This window comes from Dipodomys merriami, unplaced genomic scaffold, assembly GCF_024711535.1.
Source record: "Dipodomys merriami isolate MVZ:Mamm:240054 unplaced genomic scaffold, mDipMer1.0.p SCAF_7, whole genome shotgun sequence".
In the NCBI taxonomy this organism is placed as follows: Eukaryota; Metazoa; Chordata; class Mammalia; order Rodentia; family Heteromyidae; genus Dipodomys; species Dipodomys merriami.
In genome coordinates this window covers 72294598-72308097 of record NW_027206290.1, presented here as the reverse complement: position 1 = coordinate 72308097, position 13500 = coordinate 72294598, and the positions used below count along the sequence as shown (strand labels likewise).

At 47.2% G+C, this 13500-nt stretch overlaps 1 protein-coding gene across 7 annotated transcripts in view; it reads right to left on the bottom strand.

Annotated features, from left to right (window-relative positions):
• The window catches only part of Cep250 (centrosomal protein 250), a 60756-nt gene that overhangs the window by 10493 nt on the left and 36763 nt on the right, over positions 1 to 13500 (bottom strand). For all 7 annotated transcript variants that reach the window (XM_070007150.1, XM_070007152.1, XM_070007149.1 and 4 more), the window contains 7 exons: positions 12267 to 12400; positions 10368 to 10506; positions 9316 to 9658; positions 8709 to 8830; positions 7602 to 7722; positions 3551 to 3672; positions 520 to 3090 (listed from right to left, as the gene is read on the bottom strand). In XM_070007150.1, coding sequence (XP_069863251.1) covers positions 520 to 3090; positions 3551 to 3672; positions 7602 to 7722; positions 8709 to 8830; positions 9316 to 9658; positions 10368 to 10506; positions 12267 to 12400 — 3552 coding nt within the window. The remainder of the gene's footprint in view (positions 1 to 519; positions 3091 to 3550; positions 3673 to 7601; positions 7723 to 8708; positions 8831 to 9315; positions 9659 to 10367; positions 10507 to 12266; positions 12401 to 13500) is intronic.

Here is a 13500-nt window from a genome sequence, read left to right as displayed (position 1 = left end):
TTTGAGTATTTGAGGAAGAGTGGGTGAAATGCCCTACTCCAGTTATATCAGTGAGGGAACACTGTGCAGTAACTCATGAGCATGGCTAGGAAATGCCTTCCTCACCAGCTACATGCTGTTTTTTCTTTTTCTGCTGTGTCTATGAGGATGGAAACAGACAAGGAATTTCACTGATGAGTGCCTTCTTCTTGGGGAGATATGCTCACTTTTTTTCCTTTTTTTTTTGCCAGTCCTGGGGCCTGAACTCTGGGCCTGGTTATTGTCCCTCAACTCTTCAGCTCAAGGACAGTGCTCTACCACTTGAGCCACAGCGCCACTTCCGGCTTTTTGTGCTTATGTGGTGCTGAGGAATCAAACCCAGGGCCTCATGAATGCAAGGCAAGTACTCTACCACTGAGCCACCTTCCCAACCCTGGTATGCTTACTTTTAAGGTGCCTCAAGGCCCAGGTGGCCGACAGCCTCTGAGCTTAGCCAGATAGGCTCTGTCCTTGGTCCTTACTCCCCCTGGAGTGACTCACCTGCAATCTTTGCTGTTCCGATTCCTGCTCCAGGACAGAAGCTTGTAGGAACATGGTTACTTCTTGCAGACTGCTGACACTGGCTTTGCTCTGGGCTAAGGACAGTGCCAAGTCCCGAGCTTTCTCTCTCCACTCAATCTCCCTGGCTTCTGTCTGTCTCAGGGCTACCTGTAGTCGCTCCAACTCCAGCTGCAGCTTGGGCCCTAAAGAATCTAGTTTTGAGGATGGTTCCTCCACTGGGGAGGCTTTGGAGCTGGGGGAAAAGGCCCCTCTCAGCTCCAGGATTTCCTCTTCCTTTTGGGCTAGAATCAGCTGTAGCTCCCTTAGACTCTCACGAAGACCCCTGGTCTCTTTTCTTTCTTGCTCCTGACTCTGCTTCTCTTGAGTCCTCTGGGCCAGAGACTTCTCCAGAAGCTGTCCCTGTTCCTTTTGCTGCCTCAGCTCTTTATCCCTCTGGGCAAGTGCCTGCTGGAGCTGCCGCATGTCCTCTTGATGTCTGAGATCCTGGTCTTGAATCTCACCTTCTCGAATCCTTAGGGCCTCCTCCAGCTGTCGGGCATGTGCCTGGCAGGCATCCAGGGTGGATCTCAGGGTAGTACTGCTGGCCTCTAGACTGTGGCTCAATTTGGCCTGCTCAAGGAGACTCTGTTCCTTCTCCTGGAGGGAGGTGTGGGCTTTGCTGAGGGCCTTCTGCAGAGCCTCTGCCTGACCCCATGCAGCCTTCTCCTGCTGCCTAAAGGTCTGGTTTTCTGCCTGCAGAGCCTCTAGCTCCTGGTCCCGTTCCTTGAGTGTGGCTTCTGCTTGGAGGCAGCTGTCCTGCAAGGCTCTGGCTTTGGCCTCATGCTCCTGCACCTGCTCTGCACACTGTTGCTGAAGGGCCAGTAGAGCCTTTTCCTGTTCCCGAGACTCGGCCCTCAGATCTCCCAACACCTCCTGCAGGGCCTGCACCTGCCGTCCTTCCAGTGCCAGCTCTTCCTGGAGTCTTCGTACCTGCTCTCTCTGCTCCTCCAGCTCTCCTTGGTGCTCCCTCAGGGTCCTGTGGGCCTCATCCAGAGCTGCCTGGAGTGCACTTTCCTTTTCCTTCAGACTCTCCTCTCGGGTCTGTGCCTGTTGCTGTTCTCGTTCTAGGGTTTCAAGTTCCTGGTCCCTTTGGGTCAGGGCTCTCTGGGCCTCTTCCAGCTGACATTGAAGTGATTGCTCTTTTAGTTCCCCTTGTTCCTTTGCTTCCTGCAGGTGCCGCTGTAGGATCACTATCTCTTGTTCCTGCTGGGTCAGTAGCAGGTTGGACTCACCTACCTTCCTATGCAGGCCCTGGAGCTGCTGTTCCAGCTGCTCCTTGTGCTCTCGAAGTTCCTGGATGTGCTCCTGCTGGCATTCTACCTCCTTTTCCTTCTCACGCAGGATCAGCTTCATGTGCTCTAGGCTCCCGCGCTGTGCTTTACTAGGACTCTTTGCTTCCTCTACCCGTTCCTGTACTGAGGGTCTCTGAGAGGCCATCTCTCGGCCATGTTCTCTCAAGGACAGTTTGATCTGCTCCAGGTCCTCCTCTAAGATCTTGGTCTGCAATGTCCTCTGATCTTCTAGAACCTGAATCCTTTCCTTCTGCAGTATCAGCTCCTGGCCTCTCTGCACTAGGTCCTGAGTCAGATGTTCCTTCTGCCTTTGCAGATCCTCAATCTGTAGGCGCTGGGACTTTACCTCCTGGTCCCTGTCCTGAAGCTTTCTTGCCAGAAGGGTGCTGTGGCTCTCCTGCTCATGGAGCTGGCTGCTTTTCACTTGCAGCTCCTGGCTCCTTTCTTCCAGGTCTAGTGTGAGGTGCGTCAGGGCCACCCTCTGCATTTCCCTCTGCCCCTCCAGCTCCTCAATCATCTTCTGTAGGCTCTCCACTTTGTGATGGCTTTCTTCCACTTCCACGGCCAGGCGTTCCAGAGTTACTAACTGCTTTTTTAGATCCTGAATCTGTCCTCTCTGGGACTCAATCACTTGGGTCTTCTTCTCCAGTTCCAGAAGTTGATTCTCCAAGACATTTTGCTGGGTCTCTCGGTCCTTCTCAAGCTCTTTGATCTGTTCCCTCTGCACAGTCAGCTTCTGCTCTCGCTCCTGCACAGCCATAGGTAGGTGTTCTAAGACAGATCTACACTTCTCCAGCTCCTGAATCTGTTCTTGTTGCAGATCCACCTCTTGATTCCTCTTCTTCAGGTCCAGAGACAGCAGTTCCAAAGCAGCCTTCTGCATTTCCCTCTGTTTCTCCAGTTCCTGGATTTTTCCCTGCAAAGTCTCCACCTCCCCTTCTCTTTCAGACAGGGTCTGGGCCAGTAGAGCCAGATTCTCCTGCAAAGCCTTGCCCTGAGCCATCTTCAGCTCTCCCTGCTCTTGCAGAGCCTGAGCTCTTTCCCGTTCACTCTCTACCTCTTCTTTTTTCAGTTTCAGTGCTGAGCGAGCTGTTCGCAGATCTTCTTCCAGAATCTCAGCCACATTTGCTTGGGCCCTGGCTTCTGCAACACATGCTTGCAGGCGGTCCACTTGAGCCATTAGGTTCTCCTTCGCTGCCCGAAGTAAATCTTGCTCACTCTGGAAAACAAGGGGCAAAACTACCTTAGATTGGGATACGTCCCTGATACTACAATACACTCTAGCACTTGCCTTATTCTGTGGTCTCAGCGGTACCTTGGGCAAAGTAAGTGATGCATTCCATTTTTGCTGATCCTGTAAATGAGCATCTGTACCACCACACAAGTATGGCTCTGCTATTCCCAGGAGAAAGGGTCTACTGTGAATGAGTCATCTCAGACTCTGTTCTTACAGAGCAAGTGATAAAAATCTCATCCACATTTCAGAAAAAAGTAATTGAAGGAATTATTAGGAGCTTAATTCTGGTCTTCAGGGACATTTGGACAGCCGGAGGAACTGAGTATTGCTGAAGGAAGCTGAGCATAAAGCCACAGGCCAAGATTAAGCCTGAGAGGTCAAGTCTTGGGCCTTAAGGTAGAAACCTTGAGGCACCCCTCCCACAACACCAGTATCACTTCACCTGAGCATCCATTCTTTGCAGCTCTGCCTGCCGTAGGCGACTCTGTAAGGATGCCACAGTCTCATGCAGGTCCTTCAGCTCAGATTCCAGACAGTTTTGTTTTCCTTCCCACTTGGATTTCTCTTTGGGAAGAGCAGAGGTAGTGGAGTCAAGGCCATGGTTGGGAGTGTGAGAACACAGAGTAGAAGAGGCAGATGGAGGATAGAGCACAGAAGCAAATGGGAAGGAGGCCAGGAGGGAGAGAATTACATCCAGTGTCCTAAGACTTCACTCATCTGCCAGCTGCTCCTGTGGTCTAGCTTCCCTGCTGTGTTCACAGGCCAATCCTAGTAATCATCCTAACACTTTTCCCTCCTTATCACAAAGATCCTCAACCTTAAACTCCAGGCAGGGTAGAGCTAGCTGGTAACGGAAGTGCCTTCTAGCCCCCAATTATGTGAATTTGTAGAGGTTCCTTGAGACCTGGTGGCTCTGCTGCCTGCCGCTCATTTCTGCAACATGCTCTAAAAGGCAGCTCCGTGTGTGGATCTTGAGAAGCCATCAAAATTGTCCTCAAAAGGCCCAGCACCTCCCTCACTCCCAAATGCCTTATTCTCTTCTACAATAGAAACTTGAGCCTCAAGAACCTTCCCCCTCCTCTCGTTTCCAAATAGTTATCACCCCCCTAGTCCTAGGCTAGGGTAGAGATATGCTGTCCCCAGATTCCATCTCCTTGCTTTCTCCCAAATAAGCCCATGATCATATTACCCTCTAAAGTTATTTTAATGGCATAATTAGAAATAATAAAAATAAGTGGGAGCTGAGCTCGGGTGGCTCACATCTGTAATCCTAGCTACTCAGGAGACTGAGATCTGGATTGTGATTCAAAGCCAGCCTGGGTAGGAAAGTCTGTGAGATTCTTATCTCCAACTAGAAAACTGGAAGTAGAGCTGCAGCTCAAAGTGGTAGAGCACTAGCCTTGAGCAAAAGAGCTCAGGGACAGTGACCAGGTACTGAGTTCAAGTACCATAACCAACCAAAAAAATGTTTTTAAAAAGTGGGGCTGGTAGTGTGGTTGGTAGAGTGTCTGTCTAGCAAATGTGAGATTGAGTTCAATTCCTAGTACTCCCACAAAAAGAATACAGATAAATGGTAAAACAAAATTCTCCATTTGGTGGTGGTGGGGGGGGGGCGTTATTTGCTTGTTTTGGCTTTTGAGACGGGTCTTGTTATGCACCCCAAGTTAACCCTGGCTCATTTTGTAGTTCAGGCTATTTTCTAGTGCTTCTTGTTAGGCCCACCCGGGAAAATGGCCCCTTCCCTCTCTGTACAGGATCCCATGTGACCCTACCAAGAAATCCCCACCCAGCACCTGTAGCCCAGGTAACTGGTGCACCTGGGGGTAGGGAGAGATCCCCAGGTCACTTCCTCATACACTGCGGTCATGCCTCCTTCTTGCCCTCCCCTATATAATCTCTTTCTGCCATTTGTCCTCTCTTTGCACACCTCTATCTGGCTCAGGCTGGCATTTTGATTCTCCCAATAAACTCTTCTGCCTGAATCATGAGAGGTCTCTTTCACTAACCCTTACATCTGGTGCTGAAACCCGGGAGGGGATAGTGTCAGGAGTTGCTGGATCCCCTCCACTTTTTTTTTTTTTTTTTTTGGGTCCGGTCGTGAGGCCTGAACTCTGGGCCTGGGCGCTGTCCCTCAGCTCTTCAGCTCAAGACTAGCGCTCTACTACTTGAGCCACAGCACAACTTCCAGCTTTTTTTCTTTTTGCTTATGTGGTGCTGGGGAATCGAACCCAGGGCCTCATGCATGCAAGGCAAGTGCTCTACCACTGAGCCACCTTCCCAGCCCATCCCCTCCATTTGTCTATCTTTCCAAGAGTCAATATGCTTCCTCGAACCCAAACTGTTGAAGGAAGGTGCTAAGGCAAACTGTCTTGAGTCCAAGACTCACTATAAATAGAAATAGCAGAGCAAAAACACTAACTGGGACATACCATCCCAGCAATGAGCAAAAACACCAAGTGCGACATCATCCCAGCAAGAGGGATGGGACAAAGCTAGTCCTGGCAAGGAAGGATCATGGAGAGGAGTAATCATTCAGAGGCAGTTGCAAAGAACTGTACCGATAAGGGGATGGAGTAATTTTGTGCTTGCCCTTTCAAAACTAACCAGAACTGGGAGGTCAAAAAAATAGTTAATAAACATGCTTATCTAATGCTCGAACCTGTCTTCTAACTGGACAGGAACTTACATTCTTGCCTCTGTTAGGTATTTCTATTTATAGTGAGTCTTTGACTCAGGACAGTTTGCCTTGGCACCATCCTAGGTCTCCCATTCATACTCTATAGTTCAGACATCTATAGTCCCATTACAGGCAATGATCAAGGCCTCCTACTGGTCCCTTATCCACTCAAATCCAGCCCCAGCTTCTGACTGGTTATTCTTAACCGGTCCACCATGCTCTCCCCTACCCAGTCACCAGATGTTAATCAGTCAGAAGCAGTTAGGGATATGATCCACCAACTCCAGGACTGCCTGGAATGCAGGAGACAGGAACTGGCCAAGTCATCCAAGTTTTTCTTTTCTGCCCTTCTGCCATTTGTAGGCCATCTAATATGTTCTTTCTTTTTTCTTCTTTTTTTTTTTTTTGCCAGTCCTGGGGCTTGAACTCAAGGTCTGTGCTCTGTCCTGAGCCTCTTTGTGCTCAAGGCTAGTGCTCTACCACTTGAGTCATAGCACCACTTCTGCCTTTTTCTGAGTATTTATTGGAGATAAGTGTCTCACAGATTTTCCTGCCCAGGCTGTCTTGAACTGTGGTCCTTCTATCTCAGCCTCTTGAGTAGCTAGGATTATAGGCCCATGAGCCACTGGTGCCTGGCTGTTTTTCTTACTGTTCAGCCCCTGCCTTGTAAGATGTCTTTCAGACTTTATCAAGCGAATGCGTTCACCACCAAGGAACTGTTACTGCTGCCATCTCCTGGATTGGAAGACATCTCCACCTTCTACTCCTAATGTAGATGCTCCTTGTCAGCAGGAAGTAGGCCAGAGAGAGTCATCATTTCTTTATCAAAAGGCTGGAATGTTAGGTCTGCACAGGAAAATGGCCCATTCTCTCTCCATGTAGGACTCCATGTGGCCCTCTCTACAAAGACCCCCATCCAGCACCTGTCACCCAGGTAACTGGCACACCTGGGGGCAGTAGGAGGTCCCCTAGGCTCTGAGGTCACTTCCTCATCCTCTGAGGTCACTTCCTCATATGCTGCAATCACACTTCCTTCTTCCCTCCCCTATATAATCATTAGTTCTCAATCTGCACACATACATCTGCTACAAGCTGGTAAGCTGGTTCTCCCAATAAACTCTCTTCTCCTCAAAATGCATGGAGGTCTCCTTTTATCAACTCTTACATTTCTAGGTTTTTTTATTTTTGTTTTAAAATTTCTATGAACGCAACTGGGAATGTGGCTTAGTGGCTGAGTGCTTGCCTAGCATTTATGAGGTCCGGGTTCAATTCTTCAGTACCATATAAAAACCTCAGTACCACATAGCTGGGTACTGGTGGCTCATGTATGTAAGCCTAGCTACTCAAGAGGCTGAGATCTAAGGATTGCAGTTCCAAGCCAGCCCAGGTAGAAAAGTCCCCGTGAGACTCTTATCTCCAATTAACCATTCAAAAACAGGAAGTAGTGGCTCCAGTGGTTGTGCTAGCCTTGAAAAAAAAAGAGGCTCAGGACAGTGCCCAGGCCCTGAGTTCAAGCCCCACAACCAACCAAAAAAAAGTAATAAAAATTATATTAAAAAACTGAAGACAGAACACTGAAGTCTCGGTATGCCAAATCTTTCCCTTCTAATCCCTTCCCAAGGTGGCTCACAAAGCAGAACAACAGTCAAGGGACTCATTGCCTTTTGCAGATGAATTAGACATCATCTCTTTGCAGATGAATTAGACGTCATCTCACAGTTGTGGGTAAACAATGTAGAGTGCTGCTAAGCTAATTCCTGCCAGTTCAAGTCTTCCTATCTGTCCTCCTTCACATCTGCCCACCTGCATGCCTCACCTTCCTGGTTCTGGAAGAGCTGTTTCTGCAGGTCCTTTAACTCTGACTGGATCTGGTTCTTCTCGGCCTCAACACTAGTTAGACTCTGGGCCAACTTCTGGACCTGGTCACTCAGATTATCCTGGGAAAGGAAGGGAAGGTTTGAACTTGAGCTCCTCATCTGTACAAATCTATCCCAGTCTGGGCTCAAGCTCTGTTCTCACTCGTAGGCTCTGAGGTGGTCTGCCATTATAACCCCAGTCTCAGCTCCTTGAGGATTTTTGTTTGTTTAAACAACCAAAAAAAAAAAAAATCTGAACTTATATGTGTTTAGTTCCCTGACATAAAGATGAGTTTTGTTCTAATTGATTTGAATCAGAAAGACTCTCTGACCTATTGTCTAAGTTTTTTGAAACAGAACTGTTCATAGGGTACATTTCTTCCCTCCCAAATGCCTACCTTAAAATTTGTCAGCCCAAAGTCACCTTTTTACCTTTTCTTTCTAGACCTCTCCAAGCTACTAGGAGAAGTTGTTTCTCTCTCCTACTTCCAACAGTGTATTATTCACGACTGTGAAGAAGCCAATTACTCTCATCAGTTATGTTTTCTATCAGAATAAAGTTTGGTCTCTCAACCAACAGCCCTCTTAAGGACAGAAGAGATCAGGTCTCTTTGTATCACCTGCTCAGAGTGGCTGGTGTATGAGTGGCACTGAAGGTGGAATTTGTGGGACCTTTAGTTCCGTTTTATGCCTAGAATGAGTTTATAAGTAGCAACCTCAAATCTTAGTGGTCTCCAACCTCCCACGCTTCTCTTGGAAGCCTGGGTACCAAAATTAAATTCATGGCTGAGAAAATGATGCAAAACAAAATGACATGTGTATTCAGGTCTTGCAGTTAGTCACTTAATCCTCACAATAATCCTGGGAGGTAGGCCTTATCTGCCCTACTTTGTAGTTGAAAACAAGGCCCAGGAGATCCAACTGCTTTGGTCCCAGTTGCCAGGCAGTAAGTAACAGACAGGGCAGTCATCCCAAACTGAATCTCAAACTGCATATTCCAAACTGCATAGTGTGTCTCAGACTTTCAGCAGAGTTAAGAGTTCTTGGAAAGAGGACAGAGAACCTACCCGGGCCTGCTGAGTCTTGCACAGGTCTTGGTGAAGCTTGTGGAGGGCAGATGCCACGGCCTCAGCTGAGAAAGCAGTCAGGAGGGGTCCTCTCTTAAAAAGGTTCCTAGCTCCATTCTGATCTGAAGAAATGAAAATCTTCTCACCTGGCTGCCATTATGTAAAGAAACAGTTATCTCTTCCCCAACAGGGAGAGATAGCCTTCCTATTGGCCTCTACTGTCCTCAAAGAATGCTTTCTTGGCAATTCATTCACATACATGTCAGACACTGTGGTGGGAACTATATAATGTTAGCTAGTGTTTCATTTACATGACAGGAATTGCAGGAGCTACTTATAGCTACTAGCTCCTTGGAAAAATACTAAGGTATGTAAATACTTTGAACATTCTCCTTTTACAGTTGAGGAAATCAAACTCAGAGAAATTATAGGATTCTTCCTTGGTCACACATCTAGCAAACAGCAGAGATGGGGTTCAAACTCATGTAGAATGAATCCCAGAGCCTGTGGCCTTAACCTTGATGCACTATTGCTTAAGGATCTACATTTCTCTCACTTCTCCCCTGGGAATTACGCCTGGTTTTGGTCCAAAGAACTTAAGCCTCACCTGGCTCTGGGCCCCAGAGTGGGGGAGCAGAGTCCCCTCCTCCCCTTAGTTCAGGTCTGCTTTCATATACAGATCCCAGGGCCTCTTGCAGGACAGAGTAGAGGCTGGCCAGCTGGGCCTGGGCCTGGTTCACAGGCTGCTGCTCTGCTGCCAGAGCCTCCAGCTGGCTCTCAGTGCTGTGCAGGCGTAGCTGCAGTTGAGTTGTCTTGGCTTCCTGGGTCCACAAGGAAGCTCGAAGCTGCTGCTCTGTGAGCCGACAGGCCTCCAGCTCCTCCAGCAGCTGTGCTTCCTGGGCCACAAAGTCGGCCTCCCTTTTCTTTACCTCCTGCTTGAGCAATTCCACCTGCCAGGGAGGAAGTGAACTCATTTTGAGTAGGGAGTAGATATTCTTCCAGGCATCAGTCTACTCAATCCCTATGCAGAGCCTGACCAGAGCAAGAAAGGTTTCAGAAGACTCAGCTCTCTCGTGGGTAGGGAGGACTCTGAATAAGTAGCACTCTGACATCTAGAGATGACCAGCTAGGCCCAGACACCTGGGCCCAGACTACAATAATGGGCTCAGGCTCTGGCTTCCCAAGTAGACAGATCTGTCAACTCCGTGTTATGATCTCAGCTCTGAAACCCCTAGTATAGTCAAATGCAGACTGTCTAAAAGGAAACTTGTCTTTACCTGTCTCACTTTTACTCCCTCACTTCCCCTCAAGTTCCAAGGGTACAGCTGTGAGAAGAATGAATCCCTGAAGGTTACCTTGCTATTACCTACTTCTAGTATTTCTCACTGTTCAATCCTCACTGCTATATTTTGCCAAAAGGCCAAGCACATGTGCAAGTGACTATACAAGGACTAGGCCTGCCTGGGCTCTGCTGCTCTGGACACTGTTTCATACTGTCAGGTTCCCTACAGGGTCCATTCTCATCTGAGTCATGTTCCCTAACCCTGACCTTGCCCAGCTGTTCTGACAGGGTTGTTGAGGCCCAGCCTATCCTGTTATTAGGAAAAAGAGATGTGTCCTCCACCAAGAAGCAGGGTGTATAGCCATAGAGGAACGTACCTGCATACTGAGCTCTTTCTGCCCTTTCTGGGCCTCCTGCGTGGCCTGGTGCAAGGAGTTCAGCTCTTGCTGTCGAACACTGTCAGTTTCTTGTAAAACAATGAGTCTCTGTTCCTTTTCCACCAGTGACAGAGTCAAGCTAAAAATAAAGGAGTCAGAGGGTATGTCATTCTCTCTAGGAGTAAGAATTGGTCTATTCTAATTCATAGCACTATTAAAATAGAAATAGTAATAGCAATCAGTGTCACCATAAAAGGTACCATTTATTGAATACCTACTAAGTGCTCCTAGGTAAATTACCTCATTTCAACTTACCTATCCTTCTCTACTAAATTTCACATGTATCAAATTTGGTATGTCCAATCTTCCCATGCCTTCTGAACCTTCAACTCTAACCTAATCATCTCCTATTATTCTCTCTAGCCTCTCTTTATCACAGGATCACAACATAGAAACCTTGACCTCTTCACAGAGTTCTCCTTCATCCTACCCATATCTAACCCATCACTACACATAATTCTCTGAACATCTCTTAGACTCTTTCCATCCTCCTCTTCCCAATTACCTACCCAGGATTAAACTCAGTATCTCTTCTGGGTATTTGTACTGGTTTCCAGATGTTCTTTCTGCCTTTAGTGTTACTACCAAAATGATCTGTCACTTTTCAAACTCTGGTAACACTGAAAATGTATGTTGCTTTCCATTCTGAATGGTCTTATGTTACTCCTGATGTTTCATACCATTACTAAACCCTTTTAATACATCATAAATTGGATAATATTCATTTTCCTGCTTGAAATTCTCCAGCATTTTTCTACTAAACAATAATTACAGGTGGTTCATACCTGTAATCCTAGTTACTCAGGAGGCTGACGTCTGAGGATCGTGGTTCAAAGGCAGCCCAGATAGGAAAGCCTGTGAGACTCTAATTTTTAATGAAATGACCTCTTCCCAAAAATAAAGCTGGAAGTGAAGCTCTGCCTCACATGGTAGAACACTAGCCTTGAGCAAACTGAAGTTCAGGAGCTGGGCACTGATAGCTCATGCCTGTAATGCCAGTCAGGAGGCTGAGATCTAAAGGTTGTGGTTCAAGGCCAGCAGGGAGACTTTTATCACCAATAAATCACCTAAAACCTGTTAGTGAAGCTGTGGCTCAAAGTGGTAGAGTGCTAGCTTTGAGCAAAAAGCTCAGATATAGTGCCCAAGTCCTGAGTTCAAGCCCTATGACCACTACCACCACCACCAAAAGCTCAGGGACCACACACAGGCACTTAGTTCAAGCCCCAGCACCAGCACCAAAAAACAAAACAAAAACAAAAATCCATAAACCCTTTGCCATTGTCTACAATATCCTGAATGAGATGGATTTGTCTAGCTTTCTTCATTTACCATGTTCCACACTTCATCTCAGGGTCTTTGAACAGGATTTCTGATTTTACTGTTTAGAATTCTCCTTCACTCCTCTGTGTGGGTGACTCCAATTCAACCTTCAGTGCTAGTTTAAATACAACCGTCTGAGAAAGTCTTTCCCAAACACCTTTCCAAAGCAGATCTCTGTTCTTATTTCCATTTCACACTGTTTCTTTCTCCACACTAAGTATCATAGTCTATAATAATTACTTGATTAAAGTCTTCCCCACAAAACTGTAGTTCTACTGAGGCAGGGACCACACTGTCCTGTTTATCACTGTGTCCCCAATTCTGGCATAGTGTCTCCAAGTATTTACTCTGAATGAAATTTCAGCTTTGAGGGCAGAAATACATCCTTCTCTATATGGCTGCATATATATACCAGAGCTAGACATGAAAGAGGATGTGACCAGAGAAAAGAACTGTCAGATTATTGCCACATAACCCTTGCAGTCAGAAAGGCAAAAGCCACCTCTGTGTCTAGCCTACCTGGCTCTCTCTCTCTCTAGTTCCTCCTGAATTCGGCTATATTCCTGGGCTTCTTTCAGCTTCTCCTGAACCTCTTGCTCCACCAGCCTGTAGGAGTTATCCTGGGCCACCAGCTGACACTTCAGATCTTCCACCTGCAAGGTTATAGGCATAAGAACCAGATGGCAGAGCAGAGGGTCAGTGGGAGTATCCTTCTAGCCTAGGGCTTTAGGGTCTCGCACAGGGAATGGCCTATCTCTACAACACTAGAGATTCCAATCTGTTTTTTTTTTTTTTTTTGCCAGTTGTGGAGCCTGAACTCTGGGCCTGGGTGCTGTCCCTCAGCTCTTCAGCTCAAGGCTAGCACTCTACCACTTGAGCCACAGCACCACTTCCAGATTTTTCTGCTTATGTGGTGCTGAGGAAGTAAACCCAGGACCCCATGCATTCAAGGCAAGCACTCTGCCACTGAGCCACCTTCCCAGCCCTTCTAACTGTTCTTAACCTCTTTGTTCCCTGATAGCATCTAGCCTGGCTATCTCTCAGCCTCACAAATACTATATAAAAGTAGATATGAATAAAAATCTTGTCTGAATACAACTACACATAAAGGCAAAGTGGGGAGTAAATTTATAGTGACAGTATCTTTTTCCCATAGTACCAGGGGGCTTGAACCCAGGGCCTTACACTGTCAACTTGGCTTGCTGGCTCATGGCTGGTGCTCGCTTGAGCCACATCTCCAATCTGGCATTCTGTAGTGAACTGGAGATGGAGGCTCTTAGACCTTCCTTCCCTGGTTTGCTTGAAATAGACATGAGCCAATGGCACCTGGCTGTTGACTATATATTTTTAAATAAAAAATTAGAATATCATCTGTTACAGGATTTGGAGTAAGGAATACAATCTGGTATGTAAGATAACTGGACTTAAATCAGTCAGCAATGGCACATGCCTATAATCCTAGTTACCTAGAAGGTTCAGATCTGGAGGACTAACTGCAGGTTTTTGCTGATGTTGTTGGTCATGGGGCCTGAACTCTGGGCCTGGGCTCTGTCCCTCAGCTCTTAAGCTCAAGACTAGCGCTGTACCACTTGAGCCACAGTGCCATTTCTGGCTTTTTCTGCTTATGTGGTACTGAGGAATCAAACCCAGGGCCTCATATATGCAAGGCATGCACTCTACCACTGAGCTACCTTCCCAGCCCAGGACTGGCTGCAGTTTGAAGCCAGAAAATTCTATGAGACTTTATCTCCAA